Genomic DNA, 13,541 nt, shown 5'->3' with positions numbered 1-13,541 from the left:
AAAGTTCTACCTCTCTGGCCGCCTGGGTGGCTCAGTTGGTTAGGCGACTGCCTTCGGCTCAGGTCATGATCCTGGAGTCCCAGGATGGAGTCCCGCATCGGGCTCCCTGCTCAGCAGGGAGTCTGCTTTTCCCTCTGACCCTCTTCCCTCTCGTGCTCTCTCTCTCTCATTCTCTCTCTCGCATATAAATAAAATCTTAAAAAAAAAAAAAGTTCTACCTCTCTGCCAATACCATACTGTCTTTCCCTTCCCTTCCCTTCCCTTCCCTTCCCTTCCCTTCCCTTCCCTTCCCTCCCCTTCCCTCCCCTCCCCTCCCCTCCCCTCCCCTCCCCTCCCCTCCCCTCCCCTCCCCTCCTCTCCCCTCCCCTCCCCTCCCCTCCTCTCCCCTCCCCCCCTCCCCTCCCCTCCCCTCCCCTCCCCTTCCCCTCCCTTCCTTCCCCTCCCCTCTTTTGTCATTCTAACTTGATTGTAGCATGCTCCACTCTTTAGTTGAAGGTCAGGCTATTTGTGACTGTTGATTTCATTTTTAAATCACTTAAAATTTTTTACCACAGTGAAACAGAATTGGAAGGCCAATAAAGGAAAATAAAAAAAAAAAAATGCACAAACTCAGAAGTCCCTGGCTCCACTCCTCCCTGAATTATTCTTCATTGAATGCTAGTTCTTGATTTATCAAATTTTATCATTTTTTCCCTTTTTTGTTTTTTTGTTATGAAGGTGAGGATTTCACATTCTTATATATCCTTGCTTTCCCTCCTGTTTTCCAAATATATCAAAATTTTTAAAGTGATGTAAAATGTTTGACTAATTTTCTGTCTAATATTTTGTAATTACATTTCCTTTCTTGTTCAAAGTATTTTGCTTTCTGAAGTTAATAATTCCCTTCCCCCCACCTATCTATTTGTCTATGTTCCTGTTACTAATTATTTTCAGACTTTCCAACTCCAAAGATTATGATTTTCCCACCCAGCCCAATGCATCAGCTTTTCTTTGTTCTTAAGGAGGTTGCTCTGGGAGTCATCTGCCATCATGCTCTTGCCTGGCCCAGCTGTTCTCTAGGTATTCCACATAGATGTGCTCCTGGCCCTTCTCTTTGCTCCTCTCAAACATGTACCTTGTTTCCTAAATCCCACCTCTTTCTCATCCTTAATATATACTCTAATTTTAGTAGAGTACATCTTTTAGTAGTTTCATGAGAAAGCATGTATGGAAAATATTTTTTGAGACCCTGAAAGTGTTAATATGTATTAATATGAAAATAATATGTATCTTTTCATGCTTAATTGATAATTTGAATGTTGAATTCTGGGAGGCAAATATTTATTCAACATTTGAGGCTGTTGCTCCATTGACTTCTAGCTTTGACTATGTTGTTGAGAAGTCGGATGACATCCATATTTACAATCTTTTAATGTGAACTAGTTATTTATGACTTGAAGATTTTAGTATCTTCTCTTTATCCCCAATACTCTGAAATTTCATAGCAGTGTAACCTGATATGGGGATTTTTAAAATTCATTATGCTATGCATTTAACAGGCTCTTTAATTTGAATATTTATGTCTCTCAGTTAAGGGAATATTTTGTGTATCAATATTTTGATAATTTCCTCTTTATTTTACTCTGTTTTTTCTTTTTCTGGAATTCTGTTACACAGTGGTTAGAATTTCTGGACTGACTGATATTCAGATTTCTTATCTCCTATTAATACCGTATTGTCTTGATTTACTGTAGCTATATAATAAGTCTTAAAATCAGGAAGATTGATACCTCTCATTTTCTTATTCACTTTTTTTTTAAGATTTTTTTTTTTTTAATTCATTTGAGAGAGACAGAGGGAGCACAGCAGGGGGAGAGGCAGAGGGAGAGGGAGAAGCAGCCTCCTCCCCCCTCCCCCCAAGCGGGGAGCCAGATGTGGGGCTCTATCCCAGGACTTGGAGATCATGACCTGAGCTGAAGGCAGATGCTTAACCATCTGAGCCACCCAGGTGCCCTCTTCTTCATTTTCAAAATTGTTTTAGATATTCTAGTTCCTTTGCCTTTCTATATTAATTTTAGAATAATCTTGTGTATATATACAAAGAATGTTGTTGGTGTATTAACAGAAATTCCATTAACCCTATATATCTGTTTGCATAGAATTGACATCTTTACTATGTTGAGTCTTCAAATCTATGAACATGGTATATCTCTAAATATTTGTTTAGATCCTTTAATATCTGTGATCAGCATTTTATAATGTTCAGATAATATATTTTATAAAGTTTATACCTAAGCATTTCATTTTATTTGGAGTAATTATGAATGGTATTGTGTGTATAATTTTGGTTTCTACTTATTGGTAGTTTATAGAAATGTGATTGATTTGTGTGTTGATCTTGTATCCTACAACCTTGTTGAACTCACTTATTAATTCTAGAAGGGGTGTGTGTGTGTGTGTGTGTGTGTGTGTGTGTGTAGCTTCTTTGGGATTTTCTACAGACACAATCATGTCATCTACAAATAGGGACAATTTCATTTTTCCCTTCCAATATGTATGTCTTTTATTTATTTATTTTGTTTCTTATTTCAGTGGCTAGACCTTGAATAGGACTGATGAGAGCAGACATTCTTGACTGGGTACTAAGTTCAGGGGAAAGGTATTCAGTCTTTAACTGTTGAATAAGATGTTATTAGATGTAGGTTTTTGGTAGATTTTCTTTATAAAGAAAGTTCCTCTCTATTCTCACTTTGGTGAGAGTGTTTTTTTTTCTTCTTAACTTTATGAATGGGTGTTGGATTTTGTCAAATGCTTTTTCTGCTGTAGTTGATAGATCACAGATTTTTTTTAGCTCATTGATATGGTAAATTATGCTGATTGATTTTTCAAATTTTGAACCAGCCTTGCATACCTGGAATACATTCCACTCAATCTTGGCATATAATTCTCTTAATACATTACTGTATTTGACTTGCTAATATTTTGTTGAAGATTTTTGTGTCTAAGTTCAGTAGAGATATTGGTATATAATTGACTTTTTTGTATTATCTTTGCCAAGATTTTATATCAGGGAAAAACTAGGCTCAAAAAATGAGTTGGGAAACATTTCTTTCTCTTCTGATTTTTGGACAAGAATATGTAAAGTCGATGTTAATTCTTTAAATGTTTGATAGAATTCTTTAGTGAAACCATCTGGGTCTGGAGGTTTTTCTCAGAAGCTTTTTAATTACAAATTCAATTTCTTTAATTGGTTACAGGGCTATTCAGGCTGTAGATTTCATTTTGGCTGAATTTTTGTAGTTTATAGTTTCTCAGGAATTCACATCTTCTAAGTTCTCAAATTAATGAGTTTAAAGTTATTCATTGTATTCCTTTTTTAGTGACTGCAAGATCTGTAGTGATAGCCCCTATTTCATTGCTGGTATTAATTTGTATTTTCTCTATTTCTTTCAATCTTGTTAGAACTTTACACTTCTTGGGGCGCCTGGGTGGCTCAGTTGGTTAGGCAACTGCCTTCGGCTCAGGTCATGATCCTGGAGTCCCAGGATCGAGTCCCGCATCAGGCTCCCTGCTCAGTGGGGAGTCTGCTTCTCCCTCTGACCCTCTTCCCTCTTGTGCTCTCTATCTCTCATTCTCTCTCAAATAAATAAATAAAATCTTTAAAAAAAAAACTTTACACTTCTTTTTCCTTGAAAATTTCCTTTCCTTTTGATCCATTAATTTTCTGTCTTCTCTCTTTTTTTTTTTTTTTTTAAAGAGAGAGTATGAGTGGGAATGGGGAGAGGGAGAGAGAGAATCTTAAGCAGGCTCAGTGCTCAGCATGAAGCCCAATACAGGGCTCAATCCCATGACCCTGAGATCATGACCTGAGCCGAAATCAAGAGTGGGATACCTAACTGACTAAACCATCCAGGCACCCCTAAAAATTGAACTCTTAAGTAAAAATTAGAATTTTGGATATTTTGTATATGCCACCCTGAGCTGGACAGTTCCCATCATTTAGGGATTTTTCTGATGAGATATGGAGCTGTATTAATGTGTGATATTTTTTATATTGCATAACGAAATATGTCAACATTTGGAAGAGCTACATAACTCAGCAACCCAACAAAGTCACGCAGGCATAAGAAATCCACTCAAAGTGTGAGATAGGCCAAAATATTGTAACTTTGTCAAAATCAATAGGCCTTATCTATTGGAACTTTGGTATCCATAAGAAGTTCCTTTCCCATGTACTTTTCTTGCTCTAAAGTTAAATCTTTACCATTTAGGTACCTTTTGAGTCCCACTTTTGATGTCAGTACATACGTGGCATAAATTCACCGTAAGCATATAAGCAGGGCAAGGTAAATCACCTCTGAATTTCTTTTCTTGGACTTTTCAGCCTTTTATTTAATTTGAATTGGACTTTTAGGATTATTTGAAAGAAATACTGTACCATGTTCAAGGAAAATGTTGGTTATTTCTGGTAACTCTTCTCTCATTTGGGTTGGCCCTACTTTTTCACTACAAACCATAGAAATGACAATTTAGTCCAATTCTACTTTGAAATAAAATATTGGAGAGCTGGAAGCTTATTTTAGTTTGGAGAAGTAGGGGAATTGCTTTTATCCTTCTCCCTCTTCTTATTATTAATTTATATGCTGAAATATATTAGCATAGTGCAGGATCAAACCAGTACATAAATACAACCATTTATGTTTCTACCATAAGCTTCACTGTAGATTAATCTCACTGAAAGCTTGAATGGTTTTTTAGGGGAAAATATTGGAAGGGTAGGTTTACCCCACGAGTTCCCTTAAATATGCTGTTAATTCGCATTGATTTCAGAGAAAACAGAGATAATCAGCTTGACTTCCCCCTGACTGAATGCATCATCAAGCTGTTCTCAGTACTGTTTAATGGAAACCCCAGGGCCCCTCCTGCTTTCTGGGTTTTGTTATGCACAGATCCAGATGCCAAGAGAAGACTGCAGACACTACTCAGAGAAAATCCCACACTTCCTAGTCGAACTTTTGAGTCCAAAATGATGACTTTATGGTGAGTTCTGGGAATATATACTGGGAGCTTTTTTTCCTTTCCCCCTTCTGATTATAGTGCCCTTCAGAAGACAATGGGCCAGAGCCTCAGGAGAGGGGTGAGGTGTACTTGCTCGTATGGTGTGCTCAGGCTCCCCTAAGTCAGTCCCTGACCAAGCTTAGCAGTCACTGCCACCCCACACCAGGCCATCCCTCACCCTCAGGGGCCTCTCCAGAGCGGCCAGGATGCTCCTACAGCCCCGCTCACCTTTCACAGGCCAGGCACGCGTGCACGCACACACACACACACACACACACACGCACACGCACACAGGCTTGCACAAGTCCACTTCTTAATTGCGGTGGAGAGGTGCAATAATCTAAAAAAATCTCATTTGTCATCAAGGATGGGATGGTTCTTTAACAAGCCTTCAAATGCCTTTGAAAGCCACTGTGCAGCATAAGCAGCACTAAGAAAGGTACCTGAGCCCTCACATTTCTGTGAGATCTTGGAGCCTCAGTTCCTGGGAAGCCTGAGTCAGACTGCCCCGGGCTCTCTGGGCACTGATGCCCCTTCAGCTCCTTCCCTGGCTGACTTGTAGACACTTCAGCCATGGGACGTCCGTGGCCGTGAACCCATCGAGGGCCCCCTCAGGCAGTGGCTTCCTGCCTCTGTCCTCTTGCCGACCAGCATCACACTTCCTGGACTGTGGCTCCTCATGGCAGGGACCAGCTGTGTCCCCAGTGCTGAGCAGCCAGGAGACACTCTGTGAATGCTTGGGGTGGGGGGCTTTGTGGCTGCAGAGCATCAGCAGCCTTGTGCTCCTGCCTGCGCCTCTTCTGGGCTGAGCTCTGTGGGGACTGGCAGGGTGGTAGGGGTCTCCTGGCTCCTGGAGTGCAGAGTGGCGACTTGCCTTCCGGTGAAACTTGCAGTCCCGCCCCATCAGACATGCTCGAGAGTATAAATGTGGGAAACACGGTATATTTTGTAGTCATCATGTTTATTTTTTATTGTCTTTAAAATACATATATTTGTTCAACGGTAGCTACCTTTTGCCCTGAAATTTCTGATACTCATTTATTTTAGAAGGCAGTAGTGGAAATATATAAAGTGACATACGGAGAGGTTGGCTGATTTTTTTTTTTTTAGACCCACAGAATATGATGGGTCTGTCACTGGAAAATACTTATAAATATTTCTGATAAGCTAGGAGAATGAAGCCTGAGAATTAGCTCTGATGACAGAGCTGTGTCCTCCTTCATTTCACCTGTAGCCAGCAAGGGCTTCTGTAGGTGGTCCCAGAAAGCACAGCTTGAATCAGCTTGTTCTAAAGCACGTGGTGGACTTGGTCCAAAGAGAATTATCTTAAAGGATCGTCTCATCATTGAAGGGCGACCTTTCCATATTTGCATATTTAACTGTAGTAGAACATACCTGATCATATTTACATTTTTACCTCAGGAATACACTTGAAATGCACAACTGTTGCCTTTAAAAAGATTAATACTACTATTATGAGAAAGCATAACACACTGTGAGGTTGAACTCCCAGCTTCAGTAGGTGTACATAATGACCTGCCAGCAGCAGGGATTTGAATGACTATATTTACCAGAAAAGGATCTTCTACCTGTATTTTTCAGAATAGGTGTTCACAAATGATGCATTATGCCCTGTGCTTTTGTTTCTCACTGGGATTTGAAAAATAAAACTTTCTGTTAGTTGTGAATTCATAAGCTTGGGGCATGGAAATGTTTGAATTTGATATAAAAGAAGTTTTGAAAGGAAGATTAGTAGTTTAAACCAAAAGATTAGTCGCCTTGGGAAATTCAGCTGTCGAAAAAGCCGAGTTCAGTAACAAAGGTCCTGCTCCAGCTGATTGCTCCATTCATGCTGCGATTCCTAATCCTTCCCGCCGGACCCTCGCCTGATTTACAGCGCTGATTACCAAGGCCTAATAGTGCTCATCGTCACTTTACCAGGACGTGTGGGACTCGTCTGCCTTAGACACCCCTCGTCTGTGGTGTACTTGGCTCCTCTGCTGTGTAGGAGTTGGTTATTATTTCTCATATTCATTATCACTTTAAATGGAGGAGAAAGGTGAGGTCCCAGAACCGGTCACAATGATGCTGGCTGGCCTCTCTCATTGGCAGAGTCACAGAGGAGCTTGAAGTCGGGCTCTCGTGCAACCAGCAGTTGATTCCTCTCCGTTCTACCACGAGAGAGTTTCTGGTGCTAGACCCAGGATTTTCCATGATGGAGCAGATTAAAGCCCAGGGCAAGCTCACCCTTCTTCAGGGTAGGAAACCTGGAGGCCCAGGACAGACTTCTGCTTCAGAGCTGCGCGTTCCCTGGTTTCCCGCAGAAGTCAGTGATCTTTACTGTGGCAGATGGGTTGTGGTCCCTTTGTAGATGAGCAGAAGATGATCCCATGTCGGACAGGTAAAGGTAAATCCATTTACATTCTATCAAAACCTTGAAAGTCCATTTAGGGGAGTGACTTCTACATCATAAAATCATGATGTTATCTTAAGAGGACATTACATGCATTGCTCTCCTTTGGATGGCCCTGAAGTCTGTGTTATCCAGAGAGACGGGACTCTCTCGTTCATAACTGATTAATGTTCTATTTAAAAGTATGTGAAAATGGAAATTTCAGAGTTTTTCGTAGTAATTCATTCCAGGGTCTTACAGTGTTCATTGTTAAGAACTTAGAAGCTGTGACTTAATGTCTACTTATTCTTCCCAAGGAGAGGGAGAACTGCTATTCATTATTTGGGAAAAAACACACGTGCACGTGCGTGCGCGCGCACACCCCTCATTGAGCACCAGGTAGACCACTGACTTTGCCCTAGGTCAGAGTTTGATGATCTTATTTCAGAGGTAACTCCATCATTTTTGTCTTTATGGATCTTTTCAGACTTTTCTCTGTTCCATTTAAGGTATATAAGGATCACATGCTTTTGTCAGGGTCTGTGCGGACCTGAACACCAACCCTTCTTTCTCTCTTTTTTGTCACCAAAGCTTTTGTGCTCTGTTGCTTTTATGCCCTCTGAATTTCATGATCTGCATGTATTTCAGTGGTAAATAGGGCCAGGTTCAGAGCAATAACGCTGTTATTCTGCACACTGGCTAATCTGTGTTACAATATTTGTATAATGATTGTCACTTACACACGTAAGATCCCAGAGCACGGACACATTTGCTTCCCTTCCTCCTATCATAAATGTTAGTCTCTGTGCTAACCACACTTCTGTGATCATTTGGATCACAAGATATTTGCTTGCCAGCCATATGAAACTACTCTTTATGAAAATTTCTTTTCCTGCTAGTTCAGAGTACGCAGCATAATTTGTACAGAGTATAAGCATGTTTAGTAAACTATGAATTCTAGGAAAAATTGAATTATGGAATCATTTACATTTAAAGCAGTCATATAATAAATTGATGCTCTGTCAGTTGTAAAACCAAATCACATCCTTGAGTGTCTATTTTGAAGCTTTTTTCTTTTAAAAGATATATTTTTTATGACTCATTTTTGTAGGACTTTGGAGTGATATGAAGTGGCATTTCTTTCTCCATCGTTAAATATGGTTCAAGTGGCAGGGCACTAATACAGCCTGGAGCTCAGTCAACCCCAAGGTGTCAAAGCTATAGTCATCACACTTCAGCCTTATGAGGCCATGAGAGTGGACAGTTTTAGATGAAGTGTGTAGCAAAGAGGGACATTGGACACGCTGTCACTGCTGGCAGTCGGCCTGAGGATGCCCTTGTAGCTGGCTCAGAGTGGGTGGTGTGCAGTAGCACCTTGGGATGGGACGAGGATTGACTGCCTTCCTGTCTTTCAGTCACAAATTTCGGTCACAGTGCCTGATACTTTGCCTTCTCTATTCCTGCATCAGATGTAGCTGTAGCCTCTTATGGGACAGCGGCTGTTACTTACTCCCGTTGCATTCCTAGCACTAATAACTAAACCACTGTGTGTGTGTGTTGAACAGAAAATCGTGCAAGTCAGAGAACTAAGAATCCTTCTTGACACCTCTCTCTCCCTCAGTCCCATATTCAGTCCATCTGTAATTTTCCTTTTTGCTACCTAAATATTGTTTTAAAGCAACCCATTTCTCTCCATCTCCACCACTACAACCACTGCTGTTACCTTGGCCCAAACCACTGCCGCCTTTGAGAACATTTGCCTGGATCACCACAGTGGCCCTAACTGGTTTAATCCCACTGCTCCAGCCCCTCTTAATTCCTTCCCCATGGTGTGGCCAGATGAGCTTTTAACAGCATAGCCTCTTCAAAGGCTGTCTGCTGTCCTTCCATAATAAAGGCTAATCATCATCATCATCATAACACTGGCAGTACTTTGACCAAGGCCGATGAATAGGGTGGTCATATAATTTATCATTCACAGAAGGACACTTCTGAATGTGAAGTGGCACCAATGAAAATCACACAGTTACGACTTGAAAACAAGGATGTTCGCCTGCCTTGCCTGCAACACCCTGTAAGGCCTAGACCTTGTTCACCCTGCTTCCATTCACTCTGTCTTCTATGTGCCCATAGATCTGCTTGTTTTTCAGTCTTTTGTACTTCCCAGGGTTACTCACCATGTTTGCTACCACCACAGGGCCTTTGCAGATAATACTACTTGAGTTTTTGAATCCTACTGATCTTTTAGCTTCTGCATGGCATCTCATTGACTAGGCTAAGCCTTTTTTTTTTTTTTAATAGGCTCATACCACATTCACAAATGCAATTGAACATTTAATTATTTGAATGAATACTAGTAAGAGATTGGCAATATTCTATTATCAATATACCAGTAGTAGAATGCAGTGGTCAACACAAAGGCAAAATAAACTCTATACAGTTGGCCCTTGAACAACATGGGTTTGAACTGTGTAGACCCACTTATACATGGATTTTTTGTAGTACAGGACTATAAATATATTTTCTCTTCCATATGATTTTCCTAACATCTCTTTTCTCTAGCTTACTATATTGTAAGAATACAGTATATAATACATATAATATACAAAATATGTGTTAACCAACTGTTTATATTATTGGTAAGGCTTCTGGTCAACAGTAGGATATTAGTAGTTAAGTTTTTGGGGAGTCAAAAGTTGTATGTGGTTTTTGACTGTGTGGGGGGTTGGTGCCCCTAACCCCTGTGTTGTTCAAGGGTTAGCTGTATATTTAAGTTCCATATATTGGGGCGCCTGGGTTGCTCAGCTGGTTAAGCATCCACCTCTTGATTTAGGCTTGGGTCATGATCTCAGGGTCATATGATCGAGCTCTGCGTTGGGCTCCACATTCAGCATGGAGTCTGCTTGAGTTTCTCTTACTCTGCCCCTTCCCTGCTAGCATGTGCACATGCATTCTCTCTTTCTCTCTCTCAGATAATCTTAAAAAATTAAATTGTATATATTAAGTACAAAAAAAACCTAGCTATATGTACTCCAACTTAATGTAAAAATACAGTTAATATGCTATTAACAGCATTCTGTTAATATGCTATTTGATGCTTAATTTGTTAAAAATACAGTAATTTAAAAACCCAGCTTAGTAATTCCACAAATTTATCCAAAATGTGAAGTTAAGATATGGGTTCTTGAGAAGATTTCCTTAAGGAGAAACCCATGGCATTTAGAGTCATAATATATAGAATTCAGGGATTCTGTAACAGATTATCTGAGTTTTAAATGGTGATTTCACCACTCACTGGGTGGCCTTGAGCAAGTTACTTAGTTTCCTTGGGTCTCCCTTTACCCATCTGGAATATAATAAGGAATATAATAATGACATCTGTCTCATAGAGCTTTTGTGAAAATTAAATGAGGTAGTGCGTACAAAGTGCTTAGCACAGTTTCCAGCACATAATAAATACTCAGTACCAGCTATTGCTGTTATCTGTGTTGTTGTTACTCTGTTTATTTGTTCAGCAAATATTTTATTCAGTATCTACTTTGCCTCCGGCATTCTAGGTTCTGGGATTCAGAAGTAGTCACTAAGAGGGCATAGAGTAGGTTGGTATAATCCATAAGTACTCTCATTTCTAGACCTTGTAGGTGCCATGACTGGAACAAATGTCATGGTTTGTTGGGGCATGTTGGTAGGGAGAGGTTTTGTCAGCTGGAAGGACGAGAGAGAGTCTGCTCACACAGAACTGGGGGCGCGTGGGGGGTGGGTTGGAGCACCTGGGAAGGCCCGAAAGGGCTCAGCCTGGTTCAGAGTTAGAATTTTCATGTGTGAGTAGAGAGGGTCGGGGGCCCAAGAGAGGCACGTGTGCCAGGGGGATTGTGTTTGAAAGTGAGGAGCTAGAATTCTGTTTATTTTAGTGATGAAGAAACAAAAACCCACATGCCCTAATCAGGGTCCATGTAGAAAATTAGTGATGGGGCCGGAACTAGAAGCTAAGCGTCCTGTGTTCATATTTATGTATTTTTAACTACTGAAGTGTACATACAGAAATTGCACAAATCTTACATAGAATAATTTTCCATGAATTTTCACAAAATTAAGTGCCCCTGTGTAATCACATCAGGAAATAGGTCCTGGTCTGTTCGCCATAAGCTGCCCTGTTACACCCCTCCACTGTCGCTATCTCCCTGAGGTAGCATCTGTCCTGACCTCTAAGAGCACAGATTAGCTTTGCCTGGTTTTGAATTTTCATGAACTTGTGGATGGAAGCATATGCTGTAAACTTCTTTCTGTCCGGCTTCTTTCACTCCACATGTGTCTGTGAGATTCATAGGGTGGGCCAAGAGTTGTTGCATTCTCATTGCTGTGTAGGATTTTGTTGTATAAATACACACAGATTTCCAGTTTTATAGCCCCGTGTGTGTGTGTGTGTGTGTGTGTGTGTGTGTGTGTGTGTGTGTGTGTGTGTGTGACAGAGAGAGAGATGGAAGCTGGATGGTGATTCCTGTCATTTATGTATGCATGTTACTCTTGCTTGTATCCTAGTTACTTTTTTTTTTTAACCAACTGAAGGTACATGAAGAAATTTCTTTTAGAGCCTCTGTGTAGACCATTGGTTGTTACTGTGAAAATATAATGCCTAGTTAAAACCATGGCTTGCATGACCAGAGATTGCCCAGTACGCCTCTTCGTTTTAACAGGTATTAATCATAAATGGAAATAACTTCGATGAACTTGTCAGATGTTTTTAAATGGTGCTGATCATTGAGCTTTCTGCCTTCTGAAATATCATCTAGGGTATTACATGTTTCTAAGGGGTCAAGGATTATTGGCTACTTAATTGGGCCAAATAGCCATCATTTTATAGTTTTTAAAATTAGGTCTGTTTAAGTAAGTGATTGATTAATTGGATGAATGCCATTTTCATGTGTACTTCATTCACTTTTTTTTCTTTCTCTCTTGCTCTTTTTTTTTTTTTTTTTTAAATATTTCAGATGATGTTGTGCCATATTTTAAAACGGAGCCAGGCCTACCGCAGATTCACCTGGAAGGCAACCGCCTTGTTCTCACTTGCCTTGCTGAAGGCAGCTGGCCTTTGGAGTTCAAGTGGATGCACAATGACCGTGAGCTCACCACCTACACCAGCGAATATAAGTAATTAATTGCTTGAAAATAAGATTCTATTTCAAGTTGATGTATTTAGAATATTTGCCTATTGACCATAATAGCACAAAGGGTGAAAATATTTGATTGAATTTCTAATGCATTAGGATTAAAGGAATAGAGTTAATTAGAATGTGATTTAATATTCTGATCTACATTGTATTTACACCTAGGAAGTCTATCATTATATTTGTAAAAGGAAGCCCGTTAGTGAAATTACCAGACTAAAAAAAGCTATAGTTACGGAGGAATGCAAGTAACAGCTTTAGCACGATAAATTTGCTGTCTTGTGGCCACAGCCCCACCCACCAGTATTGTTCGTATTTAACAAGCATGAATGTTTAAACAGAGCTCTTTAAATCAATAGCTTCTGGAGCTCTGAGCAGTCAACAGAAAATTTACCTGGCTAACTTTTAGAGTCGGGATGGGAGAAGATGAAGCTTTGGGGGAGGGACATGAGCAAAGTCTCTTGTTCCAGCAGCAAAAAAGGATGTTTACTGAACTCCTGCATGTGCTAGGCGTAGGGTGCAGGAGTGAGCATGATGCTCTGAGGTGGAGGGGAGGCTGAGATGAGGTCACACCTGAGCTGTGGCTTCTCCCAGGACCAGTGGTACCCACTTGTGAACCTCCTGGTCTCCCTGCAATACTCAGGTCTTTTCATGTTTAAATCTATTTAGCTTCTGTTTCTATGTGAGGGTTATTATAACAGATGCTCTAGTTCTGAGTAGGACAGAGAATTAGTGACTGCCTAAAAAGTCCAAGAGGTCCCCAAATCAGCAGTGTCATGCTCTTATTTAATGGAAATTAGAGAATTGGTTGTCCAGAGGTATTTTAAATAGAGTAATGGGCTTCTGAACATGGGGCATAGCCATCACTCACTCACTTTGGAAGTCAGAAGTTAGGGGCATCTATCTGGCTGGCCCAGTCGGAAGAGCACACAACTCTTGATCTCAGG

General features: G+C 40.4%; 1 protein-coding gene across 1 annotated transcript in view; it reads left to right on the top strand.

Annotated features, from left to right (window-relative positions):
- The window catches only part of SDK1 (sidekick cell adhesion molecule 1), an 876,702-nt gene that overhangs the window by 345,398 nt on the left and 517,763 nt on the right, over positions 1 to 13,541 (top strand). The window contains exon 2 of the mRNA XM_088017186.1: positions 12,418 to 12,577. Within this exon, the coding sequence (XP_087873312.1) occupies positions 12,418 to 12,577 (160 nt within the window). The remainder of the gene's footprint in view (positions 1 to 12,417; positions 12,578 to 13,541) is intronic.

Source organism: Eumetopias jubatus, unplaced genomic scaffold (genome assembly GCF_037043125.1).
Source record: "Eumetopias jubatus isolate StellerSeaLion01/CBP00866 unplaced genomic scaffold, mEumJub1_p1.0 scaffold_12, whole genome shotgun sequence".
In the NCBI taxonomy this organism is placed as follows: Eukaryota; Metazoa; Chordata; class Mammalia; order Carnivora; family Otariidae; genus Eumetopias; species Eumetopias jubatus.
This window is presented reverse-complemented; position numbering and strand designations above follow the sequence as displayed.